The following is a 15,555-nucleotide window of genomic DNA, read 5'->3' on the forward strand; positions in this document are numbered from 1 at the left end:
TTGAAATGTAGTTTGATAGAGTAAATGATTTACCTCTTGAGACTCTTGTGCATCTGAGAAGTTGGGTTGAGAAATGTCGATCTCAACTTCTTGCACATCAACAGCCTGGGGTGCAGGATCTGGAGGAGGTTGACTTGGCGGTGTGACAGTATTTGGATCAACAGTTGATCCTGATGATGCATTTCCTTGGGATTGGATTTAGTCTTAGCAGCAGCAGCAGCAGCACCTATGGTGGACATGTGGCATGACCTCCTGGACAGCAGTGATAAGGCCCTGCATGCGAAGACAACGCCTTATTTCACTTTTATCGTGATACATAATAACAATTAATGAACCCATAATAGTCCCTAACATTTCTTTAATGAATATATAATAGTCCCCCACTTTTACGTCGTTCCCTGTTTTGGTCCCTATATTACACTACTCACACCTAATACTGACAGTCCCATACCAGAAATTCTTAGCAGAAGGCAAGTCCAATTCAGACCAATCAACAAGTTCATTCACACTATTTATAATCTAGAATCCCTTCAGATTATTACCAACAAGAAATCATACAAGAAATCAACAAGTTCATTTACACTATTTACCATGGAAGGAAATAAAGATAATGAATGAATAAAGATTATTACCTTTTGCATGTCATTCATAAAGCACCATTTGTTTTGGATGTGGTTTTGGGTTCATTGTTGTCAGACAGAAGGCAGATAGCTTGTTCATGGATCTTGCTTGCTAGGGGTTTATTACCAGGCATTGTTACATCTTTCTCATTAGGCTTGGCAGGGCTATCTTTTGTGGGTTCATCATGCTCATCTTCAACATACAGAACAATCTCCTTCCCCTCTAGAAATTCTGGTGATGACACTGCATGCTCAAAGTAAATATCAATCAGTCCATCATTTTCTTGAGCCATGAAACACATCTCTCTTAATTCATTATCAGAATTTAGAGCTCTTAAACCACTGTCTAAACTCCTCCTAGGAACATGCCACCAACATTCTTCTATCTTATCATATCCTAGTTCTTTATAATAATTCCTCACCTAGAATACATCCAAAGTATCTTGATCAATGTCACCAACACAGGCCTTCTTATCAGGGGAATAAATAGTTATCCCATTCTCATCTTTTTGAAACTTTCCCCCATGTTGGAACATAATATCTAACTGCGCATCCATCTGCATGGTTCAAAAGAATTTATTTTAATCAACAGTAACACACACTGATAACTTTAAGACAGTTTTCATCAATAACATTCATAAAAGTCATAAAAAATATTATAAAAAAAAACATGATCACTCATGCGAAGGTACTGATTCTTCCACCATTGGAACAGAGCATAAAAAGAAACCCCTAAACACAGTCCCACAAAACATCAAAACAAAATCCTAACACAAAATCAACTTTAAAACTTGTGAACTGACAATATACAAAACACTTAATCATGATTAACAACCATCACAGCATTCCATTAAATTTGAAAAAAAAATTTGATCCTCACTAACTTCAGTGACGACATAGAAGATCCCTGTAGTGGCAAACGAACTCTTCCGATAGTTGCACAGCGAACGTTGTGTTCTAATGGTCTCGACAAATCCTATTGCAGCCACTTGTTGCTACTTTGGATCACTCATGGAAGAGAAGTTTTTTTTTTCTCTGCGTCACTCATAGAAAAATAGAAGATGAAGAGTAGAAACAAAAAAGGGTGCCTAACGTTTTATTTCGCATTACATACAAACGACGTCGTTCAAAGGGATGTTTAGTGACAAATTAGAAACGACGTCGTTTCATTCTGTCCAGCGTGGCAAGAAATTGCCACGTCACTGACGGCGTTAATGCTCCGGTGACGGAAATTGGGGAAAGGACTAACGTGGTGCATTTTTTCGAATTTGAAGGACTAATTTGGTGCAATTAGGATCTCGAGGACTAAATCAATGCAACTCGTCAGTCTTAGAGACTAAAGTGGGGCTTAAATCAATGAAGAGCTCTTAAAAGGCCAAAATATAATTAAAATGCACCTAGAACATTTGGGACAAGCAAAAACCACGTCAATTCGCTAGTAGTGCTCACCAAAAAATATCACATTTTATCCATTATATATAATGTAAATATCAGAGAAAGTTATCACATTTCGTATAACATACATATCATTTTGGTTAATTTCAAATTTATTGTTATCATCCATATTTAATTTATAAAAAATAGATTAATACTCGAATAGTCGAATATATATAGTTATAATGCTTCCCTATACCGTTTATTTGTTATTTTATTATTTTATTAAAATTAATGTCTAAAATATTTTCATAATGCATCCTCACAATGCTTGTCTCTTTAAAAAAAATTGATATACTTGAAGCAACAAATATATTTATTTATTTGGTCATACTATATCACAACACTCATTCTAAAGTGTTCTGTAATGATTTGGGTAAAACCAAATTCAAACCCTAGTGCATATACTACAAGATTCAAAGATTGAACCACTCAATCAAGTCTTACTGTGTTGATTTTGATTGTTTTACAAATATTTTCAATGCCACTCACCAATATCGTCCATCATTTCTCTTGCTGTGTTTTCTTCCCTTCATGCTTTATGCAGCGAATAAAACAGCCCTTGATGTTCGAAGGCAAAATCCATGCAACAACCATCCACACCATAACTCAAACATTACACAAAATGCGTTGCTCTCCTCGGTTAAAATGTTCAATATGCACAAATAATCTTGTGTTAAATTTTTTCCACCGGTACAAACCAAACAAGTAGTTCAACTTTTGGCGAAACTAATCCTCTCCACGCTTCCAATGTGAAGCTATAACTTGCACCACCTATAACTAGAGATTTTATTAGAAAAACTCCTGATTTGTCATGTTTCCAAATAACCCTATCATCTCTCCCTCTACCCAAAGGATTATCTATGAAGACCCTTGTAACTCCTCTAGCATCTCTAATTCATATGCCTTAATCACCTTCTCTCTAATTTGATCATTCATAGAAGAGGGGTCTAAATTATTACCAAGAACACACTATCCTCTTCCAAAGAGGATAGTCCTCCTTCAAAATTCTCTACCACCACTTGAACAATAAAACTGAGTCCCTTAATAACGCATCACCAACTCCAATATGCCCATCTTCTTCGAAGCTTGTACAAACTCCCACTTTACTAATGCCGTCCTTTCCCAAAAGAATTTCAAGTTTAAGTCAACCTCTTCAGAAATAGGTTAGGTTGGAATGGATAAAGATGGAATTAGGTAGAACAGATGGGCTTATGCAGGCTACACAAATAGGCATTAGGCAACTAATTTCTATCTACCTTTTAATAAACGATCCAATAAAAACATCATTCTCTCTTTTTCATTTTTTCAAGTATTTTTAACATATGAAGAGTTACGAGCAACATTTGGAAGACATATCACAGCTCTTCAGTTCTGTTAACCAATGGCTGAGAAGCACATTTCTCACTCCCAATCCTCGAGACAAGAACAAAAAGGGACATGACTAAGAATAAATAACCTTTTTTTTTTAAGAAAAAGAAAAAAGACAAACCAACCTAACATTAACCGCTAGAATATGTGACTGTTTTTGGTTGTTTCTAGTAAACAAAAACATGTATAGTGTGACACGCTGCCACAGTTCTTTCTACTCCAACTACCTATGGCTATGTGTAAGGATTTAAAAGCGGAAATCTCCATTTTGCCCATGTTGATGCTAATGGGTTGATTCCTCACCAAACACTTCAATATTGCAAACTGGACATTTCTGAAAGAAAATAATGACATGAGAGGGAGTTAGGGAGACAACTAATTGTGCACATATTAGATGACAATAAACCATGGACTGACCTTGTTAATGCCAAGCCATTTGGTAATGCATTCACAATGATAGACATGGCTGCATGGCAATTTCATTTGCTGGTCACCTCTTCTATATGTCATCTGACAAATGACACACCTGGGGTCGATGCAATTCGATTAATATCATATGATGAAAACAGGAAGAGCGGGAAGACTATGTATATGCCACCACAGAAATAGCATTTTGTATACTCCATATATTCTCTTTTATGAATGTATCCAGAGCTATATTGGTATAAAAATGTATCCAAAAACCACAATAACAGATAAAAGGGACAAGAACAAGTATGTTGCTGGATCCTAAAAACTAGAAAGCAGAAGTTTCAAATTTTCAAATTCTTGACTAGTCAAAACAAATAAATAAATAAAAGGAGAAACAGAACCCAGTAATATGTGGAAGTGCTAAAGATAAAGTTAGAGATGACAGATCAAACTTTAGGAATTTGAATATCCTCATCCAAACAGTACAGAAGAAATCTATTTCCAGAGTTTGGATATCTCTCTCTTATCATACATTTTCATCGCAATAATCAATCTGTAATTTTAAATATTCTTCATTCACATCCATATTACCCACATTTTCACCTACTCCAAAAAAAAAAAGGTTGAGATCCATGAAATTACCTTTTACCATAATTTTTTCGTTTGAATAAACTTCCAAATTTGTACTTGGAGGTTGGAAGTGTATCAATAAGTTCTTGCGAGAGACCTCGGCTTTGAGTTCCAACTGCCTCCCCCAAATCCAGTAGTTCCTACAATATATAGATTTTTATTTGGGTTAATAATCCCCATGATTCTTAATTCTGCTTGTATTTAACATACCAATCAAAGGTCACCACTTACAAAAACGAAACATACCAAGTTCCAAGATATAATATGCACAGCTTAGATTGTGAAACAAAGCAGCAACCTTCTCAAAGTTGCTCTTACCAATAATGCTGACATTCTTTAATCTAGAAAGCAGTACCATCTTTCTTTCTGGTTTTCTTAGTACTAATTCAAATAGGACAAGACTGTTGACCTCTATTTGGTGAAAGCAATAAAGCATGATCTTTTAAGAGGAATTTCCCCCTCAGAAACGTTAAGGGATTGGAATACTTCATTAATAGTTTTCTTTATCAAGTATTATTAATATTATGAATTTGAATCCTCTAAATTTTGGATTTTCACTTTAGAGGGTAAAATGTGATCTCTCATCCTTAAATATTTTCTCTCTCATGTTCTCTCTTGATCCCACTTATGAAATAAACGGTGAGAGATCACACTTTACCTTTTAAAATGAAATCCAAAATTTAGAAGATCCAAATCCAATATTATTATCTTAGTTGATCTTGTTTCTGTAAAGAGCATCTCTTGCTCTCCTATCTTCTTTATACTATATTAGTGATAATGTTCTTTTTTATTGATACAAAGCTTACAAAATAATCTCCATTCTCTGAAATATACTCACGTATACCCTAAACTATGTATGCACTCAGCATGAGTTAATAGAATCTGATACTTAGTAAACCACAATTAAACATGATAATCAATGGATTAAAAGGGAAAAAATAAAGAATGCAAGCATACATCAGTATTTTTGTGTGAAACACTAAGCACATCGCACCTCGTATGTCATATTGTCAGGATCAATGTCATCTTGCCATATGACCTGCAGCAATGCAACAAAAGCAACTGAAATAGAAGTTGAAAACAACATAGAAATTACAGGTTTACTTGTTAAAATTAAGCCAAAAAAAAAAAAAACTCATGCATGATTAAATGATGTGGCATTTTGATTTTGACATATAAAAGGGTCGTTATGGGTAAGTTTGTACAATATGTACTTGTATGAACCAAAAGAGACATATAACAGCATAGAATGGTGTATCAGTTTACCCTATCGTGCCTAATACAGCATCACTGAATGCACCCTCACCGGAGCAGGAATAAAAAATAAAATGCAAGACTGATCCAAGATCTAAGTTTAAACCTTTATCATAAACAACCTGATTTTTATAGAGCGAGTATAAAAGAAAAATGTTGTATCACGATTTAATAGTATTGCAGTATTCAAATAGCATCTTTTTGCATCACATTTTGAATCAAACCCCTCCCCCCCAACGCAAGCACACATACACCCCACAAAAAAAAAAAAAAAATCCAGTCAAAACAGCCTTGCTTTACATATAATAGAAAGTTTCATCATAGGAGCTATAACTACCATAATTATTAGTTCTTTTTTCTTTTTATGTACCATTGGCTAAGCTAGTCATGTTTCTATAAACTTCATTTGTCAGAATCACTGGTCAGTTCATTCATAAAGCTAAATGATAGAGTCAATTCTTGATATAAACGTCTGGTATACATTGAAGGTTATATGGTGGGAACAAGCAAAGGTCCACATGAACGAGATAATGTATATTAAAGGGTCTCGACATTTTTATCCAGAAATACAATACCGAATGCTCCTACTACTACTACAACTACTATTATTACTAAGTCTTGTCCCACTGGGAGGCTCGGTTACATAGAACAAATAATCTAAAAGGAAATAAAAAAATGATCTAAAAAGAAATAAACAAATGAAGCTCAAACTTGAAATTCCCTTTATTTTCGTGGATAATAAAAGTAAAACTTCAAGTTATAGGGAAATTGGCAATTAAAAGAAATTAGTCTACTCAGTGGATGATGAGAGTGATGAATAATATTTAAAGCACGTGTTCATCACTAGATGTTCTTATTCTCTAACTTCATTGAAGTTATGCGCAAAAAGATACCCTAACAAGCGAAGACATGGTTATTCTATAGGCAATCCTCTGTTCAATTTAAGTCCAATGTTAGGGTTGGGATTGAATATTCATGCTTAAGAGGAAAATTATGCCATTTGAATGTCCACTTGTTGTGAAAAGCATTTTTGCATTTGGATTTTTTTTTTTCTATTTCTTGTTCACAATTAATTCGCTTAAGCTTAAAATATGTGGCAAATTACCCCATTCCTGACTTCAACTATGCGCCTTTAACCCCAAATTTTTCAACATATAGGAAATAATATGTCCCATATTTCAAACAGGGACAAATGATAAATATCAAAACAGCAATCAACAAGTTAAGGTCCAAAATTTAGGCATTGTTAATAATAAAGCTTCTTACCTGGCTGCCATCGGACTCATGATGATTTGGACTGCCTGCAAACGGAAGTAAAATGAAATAAGATATATAGCGTCATTCTTATCATATTTTCCTGATCCATGAGAAACTAAACTTGTTTCAATTCAACTAAAACAAATAAGGTTTTCATGTCAAAGGTTTTGTAAAGATCTAAAAGAATAGAATCCATTATATAATTTAGAAATTTACGCCCCCCCCCCCCCCCCAAAAAAAAAAAAAAAAAAACCAGTTTCTCTATAAAAATACAACCAAAAGCATCAGTGTTCAAATATGTACAAAATAAACTAATGTGGTGTTTGCATGGAGCTAAAAAGTAATTCAAAAGGTAGATTCACTTATAATAACCACATTGATACATTCTTATGGTAAAACCGTAAAAGTAACTGAATATCGACTAACATTCTTCAGGGATGGTCTGCATGCTTGTGACTCCCTCTCTTATGGGTGGAGAATCTGCTGTAGCTGGCTCCTCAGTGATTGTTACTGAAGGATATTCCCACTCTGCCCTGTTGATCTCCATTCTAGGCAAATGATCATTTACCTCATAAGAACCATAATAGGATGTACTTCCTGGACCAGATAATCCAAACTTATATTGATTCATGTTCATCGACCAGTAAACGCATTCCTGGACAGTGCATATGATACAAAGTCATATTTCATGTTTGATAGGTAATGTTGAACATACACAAAACATAAAGCAAACAGTCAATTATAAGTTTTTTTTTTTTTTTTTTTTTAAAAAAAAGAGATAACTCTTTTCATATGTAGTTTGATACACTTACAAATGGGACAACAAATTTCAAAATAAACAAATATAAATTAATCATAGGGAGACATTTCTGTAGAACATAATTGCTTCCAAGATTCAACACAGGAGTACTTCTTGGTTGGCAACTACCTACCATAGACACTCCATTCAATGTTAAGCATGTGATGTTGTCAAATCTATGTTAGGAATACACCAACAAGCATTTGTTAGGAATAATAGCATATATGTCAACTATTGAATAGAGTTTCTATGAAACTATAGAACTATCCATCCATCGCCACAGTTGAAATAATAGAGAAGTTACTATCATTATCACACTATTTTTGAACTTGACTTTACTATTCCAATCAACTAAAAACATATACCTACCAAGATCCTTTTCAAACATCCTTATTCAGTTACATAACTGTTAAGTGCCAGCAGGGTTATTTTAATTTTTAAATACCAGTACAATAATAATAACATTAGATATTAATTTTGATAAACTACTATTGTAGAGTGTTTTCACTATCCCCAGATCATACAACATCTTATGCACATCTTTTGAGGTAATTATTGCAGAAATCAAACACATATGATGATTTGACAATAGATAATTGAATGTCTCTATAGAAACTTCTGCACTTACAATGCATCAAAATTAAATTATATATTAGAGGATAAAAGTTAATGCTTTCACTCCCACATCCCGGGATAAAACTCAATCCAGTAAAAATCAAATTAAAAAATAAATAATAAATAAATAATGACAAAGTAAAAATTCAAATGTTCCTGCATCCAAACTCATTTTGCATTCTCAATACACAGGGCAGTATGAACCTAAAAGATTGTAGCCAAAACTACAAACATTGAACAAGTTGACAATTACAAGTACAAGCAAGAAACCTGATCAGGCATTGAGCCAGCAAAGGCATAATTGACTGGAACGTGCGACACTCCTTGGAAGAAATCCACAAAGTTGCTATCATTAACAGCATAAGGGAAGCCATTATCCATGTAATGCAACCCCATTTGTCTACCGTCATTCATTTTCGCTAAGATTTTGAAAAAAAATCACCACTTTCACTCTTCAACAACAACAATAACTGCAAAAAAGAGCCACATTATTACACATAAACCAGACACCACCTTAGTATAACATTACAAATAATATCATATCATAAACTATGTCCGTATTCAAACCATTAAATTCAATCTAAATATCATCTTCTAAACACACCCTTAAACAATGTAAAAACTGCATAAAAACTAATTTGGAAGCTAAAGATCAAAATAGCATCATTCATATCCCTTACTTGATCAGCCTCTTTTCATTCCAACAAACATAAATAAATAAATAGAAAACAATTAAACATAACAGGTGCAAGGTAGCAACAAATAAGAACCAAACTGGAAATTTTTGCCGTTAAACCAAACATAATTATACAAAATTTCCTTTAAAAAAAAGCAAGTTTCATTTGTAGATAGATTGCCTAGATGGTGATGAGATTGGAGAGAAAATTGGGAGAAATGTAATGTTGGCGTGTGTGAGTGGTGAAATTTTCTCGGGAACAAGACGGAGGAGAAGGAAAAGGTGTTCTTACCTCGTTTCACATTCGGAATTGGAAGAATGCAAAGGGTTACTGAGTTAGGTTCAGGAAGAGGAGGAAGAAGAAGGAGAAATTAGGTTCCAAGAAATGAAAGATAGAGAGAGAAAAGAGGGAAAACAAAAATAGGTTTCAATTTCAATATTTTGGAATTTTCTCTTTCTCTCTCTTTATTTATATATATTTTTTCTTTTATTAAGATTTTCTTTTGTGCAGGAATTCAGAGAGACACAGAAAGAAAGAAAGAGAGATGAGAGAGAGACTCTATAAAAACCAAAGGAAAGAAAAGGAGTAAGAGAAAGACGAAGAAGACGAAGAAGCAGACCACAGATTATTGGGTTCCTTTTGCTTTTTATCTTTCCTTTTTTTATTATTATTTTATTTTATTTATATATCTTTTATTTTCTGCAGTTGTTGTCGTTGCACTTGCTGCTTCACTGCTCAACAGACATTAAACTTTGAAAAAGAACGGCACAAAAAGTTAGTATTAACTATTGAATTTATAGTTGGGCTACACATCCAAATGATATTGCATCTAAGTCTAATTATCTAACCAAGTAAGTTTGACACTAAAAAAATCTACTTTTATTAAAGAATAATTATGCGTACTAGAAGTCTCAAATGTTATTACTTCTCTTCGCGCTCTAATATAAAAAATCGTTCGTTTCTCAAATTAAAAATCGCAATAAAAAAATTTTAAATTTTTTTTAAAATCTTTCAAAAATATTTCAAATTCTCTGCGTAAACTAATTGCAAAATCTGGTAGTGTGTTTGAATTCATCAACAAAAAATACACAAAAACAAGAACAACGATTCCGTAAGGTACTGAAAAAACTATTGTCATTATATTCAGTTAATTTCTCGTAAATCTCGCATTTCTACTAGTTCGATTTAAGGTTTAGTGGATCGAATTCGTTCGTTTAGTAGATCAAGTTTTTCTGATTCCATTTTTTCTTATTTTTCTTTGTAACTAGGGCATTGAATGAAACTGTGTTGATAGTTTATTAGTTCTAATAAATAACTCAGTTCATCTCTTAATTTAATTGAGTTCATTTACATGCAGAAATGAATTAAATGTATTTTTCTTGTTGGTTGAGTCTTTATGACTTTTTGTTCAAATCTAAAGCAATATCGGTTCATTTGTGAATTAAATGAGGTTCACTTGTTGCTATTGTTAAGTATTGACCAAATTTGTTATTCCTTAAGAAATTTAGGTTTATTTCTTAGTTTAATTTACGTTCATTTGATTTGGTTTCGTTTGAATTTGCTGAACTTGTTTTATGTGGGATTGTTTAGTTTTTTGTTCAAATATGAACCAAATTCGGTTCATTTGTGAATTAATTGAGATTCATTTGATGCTACTGTTAAGTATCGACAAATTTTTTTATTTCTTACAGAAAAATAAAAAAGATGACCATCTCAAAAAAGGAGAAGTCGAATTACAATGTAAGTATATACAGATTAAATCAACTCTATTTTTGTATTATAAATATATCATAACATAATATTTCAAATCCTTGTAAAAAACTCACGATTTGAGATACTCAACATGATCAATAGCTAGGGTGTTCGCCGAATTGAGTGAACAAAAGAAAGCTATCGTTGAAGAAATGGGATTCAGTGCATTGAGACATATCCCAGAATTGAAGCTCGCACAAGCTCTTGAGAGAAAAATTCTTTGCTTTTATCTCTATCATGGATTCTTGGACACTCGTTATGGCAAAATCTACATAACCCCTGCCAAAATTGGAGATGCACTGGGTCTAATTTCAGGCGGTATTATACTTTTTATCTTTTACATTTGTTTTTCTCTGTAACTAGGGCATCTAATAGTACTGTTATTACTATGCTTTATTGTGTTTTTTTGTGTCTCTCCTATTAATCATATTTTACTTTCTTATTTCTTTCTTAGTTATGATTGTGGAATATATGTCATGAAATGGCTGGAAACAATTGATCTCGAAAAGATAAAAAATAGAAAATACAAATGTAACAACTGAAAACAGGTAAGTAATTTCTAAATTAATAAATTTCAGTTCATTTCTTATTTCATTTGGGTTCAAATTAAGTAATTTCTTTCAATTGAATTGTAAGAAGAAGTAAATGCTTTCAGGCGGAAATATGGTCCAACCATTCTCTTAGATAAGGTAAATAAATTAAGAGACAAACTCATTGAGGCATCTGAAGCCATAAGAATCTCAAAGCCATTCGCTACACTCTCAAGTCCTTTTTGTAAATTCTCATCCGAAAATATAGAAAGTAAATAAGTTCAATCTATAATTAACAGTAATTTGTAAGAAATTGTAAAGAGGCAAACACTTCTTTCACTCGTTGTAAATGTTAATGTATATATTTGAAAACTTTTTTTAAATTCTTTTTGATTTATTTGTTGAAAATGACTGAGTTGTATTGAGATCATATTAATTTGAATGAATCTAGGTTCACACTGAATAGATTGAATGTATTTATCAAACCTCAAGAGAGGCAAAAATACAAATGAACCAAAATTTATACATGAAATGAACCGAAAAATGAACATCATTATATGACTATTCAATTACAGAAATACCTAAACTGTTTGCCACAAATTGCAGAAGCTAATTTGAAATACCAAAAAGCGACTATTCAATAAAACATAACAAATCAGAAATTAACTATCATTATATTATTAAAACTCAAATGAATTGAAATTTAGTCATGCATGAATCGAAATGTATTCTAATAAACACATAAAACTATTTACCACAACACAATTACAGAAACTAGTTTAAAAAACCAAAATGTGACTATTCAATAAAACATAACACAAATCAGAAAATAACCCTCATTTTCATCAAAAGAAAAACATTATATTAGCAAAATTTATTTTAATAAATACTGAAACTTCTATCATCCTCTCCGAAATAATTCATATCATGTGCATGATCAAGGTTGGAGCTTGACTAAATCATTGATCCATCATCTAAAAGGTTCAACTGCAAAAAGAAATAAATCATATATTAGCAAAATGCACAAACGCATTTTTCTCTAATCAAAAGCAAATTAATGTTACCTCACTTAGAGCGGGCTTTTTCTTTTTCTTTGTTGCATTTGCGATCTTTTTTCCATATTTGATCTCAGTCAATTCCTGGGACATCCTCTTGTTCTAACACGTGGGGGACTTTGAAGGTCGTTAACATCATTCAATGTAGCGTCTTCGTAAGATAACGAACATTTACTTTTACTTTTCGCTTGATATTCTTGCATCTCAGCCATGACATTATCAAAAGTTCGGTGCAAAATTCCAGTTAACTCCTCAGATTTTGATGAAATTCATAAATATTGTACGAGCAAAACACCAAATTGTCAAATCTCTTGCTTCTTGGCTCCAATAAAGGCTCGTCTTGACTGCTCTTGATGTGTGTGTCCTCTTTACGCTCTTGCTCCAACGTTTTAATATATATTCCGGTGTCACTTTATCTATTCACTCAAAGCTTAAAACACTCAGAGAATGACAACACAATATACCCCTTGACTCAAACAACAAACACTGGTACTTTACTTCGCGTGATATTGCATTGTATGTAACAACAAACTTGTTGAATGTTGAATTAGAAACCTGCTCTACAATTTCATATGCTGTAACACATAGAGTGGAATGCATTGATCTTGTGATGCAATTCATCTTTTCTCTAAATTGTGCTTGAACTTCTCTAAACTTCTCGTGAGTATACACGTGTTGAAATTGAGCCTCTATTGGTGATTTTGTTGGTATCACGGTATGAAAATCTGCAGCATCAAATTCTCTCTCTCTTTGCTCTCTGCTTTCTAGGCAATTATCATATTACTTCACAAATTGAATCAAAGAGCTATTGTGTGTGATAAACTTGTTAAAAAAAGCATGCATGCTCTCATCCCTTTGTGTGCTTCTCACCCCGGCCCAAAAGTGGTGATCGAGATAAACTGAAATCCATAAATGACGATCTTCGTATAGCTCTGTAAAATGGGACACAATTCAAAAAGCAGACACGAAACTGAACCAAAATTTATACCCGTTCGAACCGAAAAAATAACAACATCAATTAATTCGAATGAAACCGCAGTTACCTAAAAGCCACTTATTGCCTCAAACACCGTACTTTGTGAGAAAATTATTCCAATTTTCTGTCAAATGCATTTTTTGTAAAAAAGTTCCAAAAAATATGACTCATCTTTTGTTCAATTTTTTCGTGTCACTTGTAACCATTTAATTTACTTAGGATCTTCTTCATGATATGCCAAATGCACCACTGGTGAATTGTTGTTGGCATACAGCTCTCAATAGCCTTTTGCATTGATGCACATTGATCGGTAAAAATCGCTTTTGGTGTCTTTCCTCCCATGCAACGAAGTCAACTTTTGAATAATTATTTGAATGACTGAATATCCTCATTCTTTTATCAAAGCACATCCAAGAAGTGTCAACTGACCGTGGTGATTCACACCCACAAAAAAACTAAAATCCAGATTGTACCTACAAATGGACACCAACAGTTATGAACCGAAACTGGTTATGCGTATGAACCGAATATTATATCACAATAAACCGAATACCTGTTTGTGTTGTAAGTCGTATCAAATGAAACAACATCTCCAAAATGCTCATATGTTGTCCTGCTTCTTACATCAGCCTAAAATGCATTTTTAATAGAGTGATCAACTTTAAGGTTAATCTCAAAAAAAAAAAATTTAATTCTTCTCTTTCATTCTTAATAAGTACTTCCCAAATTCATTGGCATCATCTTGTTTGGAAACATGCCGTACTTCCCTTGTAATGTAATTTCTCACATCTTTTTCAATAAAACTTAGTTCACGATGACCACCCACTGCTGCTACAAATGACTGGTATGTTTTACTCAGTCTAATTCTGGCTTCCTTGTTATTTTCAATGGTACGACGCACAAACATGCTTAGCTCCCTATATTGTTTAAGCATCTCTGCTCGATCTGCACAGCAAGAGTGTGAATGATTCAGAACAACTTTAGAAATGATCCAAAGACCAACATCCTTCAATATATGTACATAAATCTTGGCTTAACAGTTTATTCCAGTTGAGAGGTTTGTCTTCAGAGTTGGAGATATCTTGAATTTCTATTTTCCCTCTCTACTACATGTAATTAGTTGATTTTTAATTTCATCTCCCTTCCAAGTGGTGTTTCTTATTTTCGTAGAAAAACCAACAAGTTTGGGATAATTTTTATAGAACTTTTCAGCTTCTTCGAGTGTCTTGAAAATCATCCAAATTTTTGGGACAAATTATTCATGAACAACACACCTGGACTGTAAAATGAACTAAAATATTGTCATAACAAGACTATTATGTAATAACCAATGAACCAAAACATATGCATTCTATAAATTCAGAAATTCCTACATTCTATCCAAATTCAAATTATAAACAACACTGATTTTAGCAAAGAAGGACAAAATTATTCATTATCATTTTATTCAATTGCATTCCATTCCATTCAATTCAAAATTATTGAAGAATGAACCAAAATACTATCATAACAAGACCATTGTGTAATAACAAATGAACCAAAAAGTATCCATTATATAAATTTAAATTCAGAAACTCTTGCATTCTAGAATGAACCGAAAATATTATCAAAACAAAACTATTGTATAATACCAAATGAACCAAAAATTGAATACTGGCTTTAGCAATCAAAAATAAAAAGATTCATGATCACTTTATTCAATTGTATTCCATTCTATTCAATTCAAAATTATTGAAGAATGAAACGAGATAAAATGAAGACCGATCCAAACCTCGTCCACTTGATTCGATTCAGAAGAATATTCTAAATCTCACTCATTCAATTGATTTGAACTTGAATCATTCATTGTTTTGATAATACGCTATTCGATTCAGAAGAATAATACGTTATTCAAATGCAGATCAAAATCTAAAGAGAAAGAGAAGAAATCAAAGGTGAAACACAATGAAAACGAAAAAGAAAACAAAAATCTAAAGAGAAATCAGAGAAGAAGGAAGCTTTACGTTTAATAGATTTACGTTAAAAGTCTGTTATGAAAGCATGAAAGAAAAGGTGGCGCGGCGCATGAGACAAAATAACATGGTTGGACTTGGTTAGAAAACTTACTTGGATGCAGAGCATTATTGTTGAATTTAAACTAAGTTGGGTTGATCTAGTAGTTAGTTCATTAGTCC

General features: G+C 32.8%; 1 protein-coding gene across 1 annotated transcript; it reads right to left on the reverse strand.

Moving 5' to 3' along the window:
- Positions 1 to 3,332: 3,332 nt before the first annotated feature.
- On the reverse strand, positions 3,333 to 9,837 carry LOC112771248 (E3 ubiquitin-protein ligase BIG BROTHER). Its single transcript, XM_025815930.3, has 8 exons — positions 9,360 to 9,837; positions 8,662 to 8,861; positions 7,404 to 7,632; positions 6,987 to 7,021; positions 5,461 to 5,505; positions 4,479 to 4,606; positions 3,843 to 3,951; positions 3,333 to 3,759 (listed from the first exon to the last, which is right to left on the reverse strand). The coding sequence occupies exons 2-8, from the start codon at positions 8,803 to 8,805 to the stop codon at positions 3,709 to 3,711; spliced, it is 741 nt and encodes a 246-aa protein (XP_025671715.1). The 5' UTR covers positions 8,806 to 8,861; positions 9,360 to 9,837; the 3' UTR covers positions 3,333 to 3,708.
- Positions 9,838 to 15,555: the final 5,718 nt, after the last annotated feature.

Source organism: Arachis hypogaea, chromosome 18 (genome assembly GCF_003086295.3).
Source record: "Arachis hypogaea cultivar Tifrunner chromosome 18, arahy.Tifrunner.gnm2.J5K5, whole genome shotgun sequence".
NCBI lineage: Eukaryota > Viridiplantae > Streptophyta > Magnoliopsida > Fabales > Fabaceae > Arachis > Arachis hypogaea.

Bases quoted from the DNA above. Each gene is read 5' to 3' on its own strand.
- LOC112771248 (XM_025815930.3), bottom strand. From the start codon at position 8,805: ATGAATGACGGTAGACAAATGGGGTTGCATTACATGGATAATGGCTTC. The intron at 7,633-8,661 runs GTTTCTTGCTTG...TGCACTGTCCAG, and splicing joins CTGGCTCAATGCCTGATCAG to GAATGCGTTTACTGGTCGAT. The intron at 4,607-5,460 runs GTGCGATGTGCT...TATATATTGTAG, and splicing joins CTGACAATATGACATACGAG to GAACTACTGGATTTGGGGGA.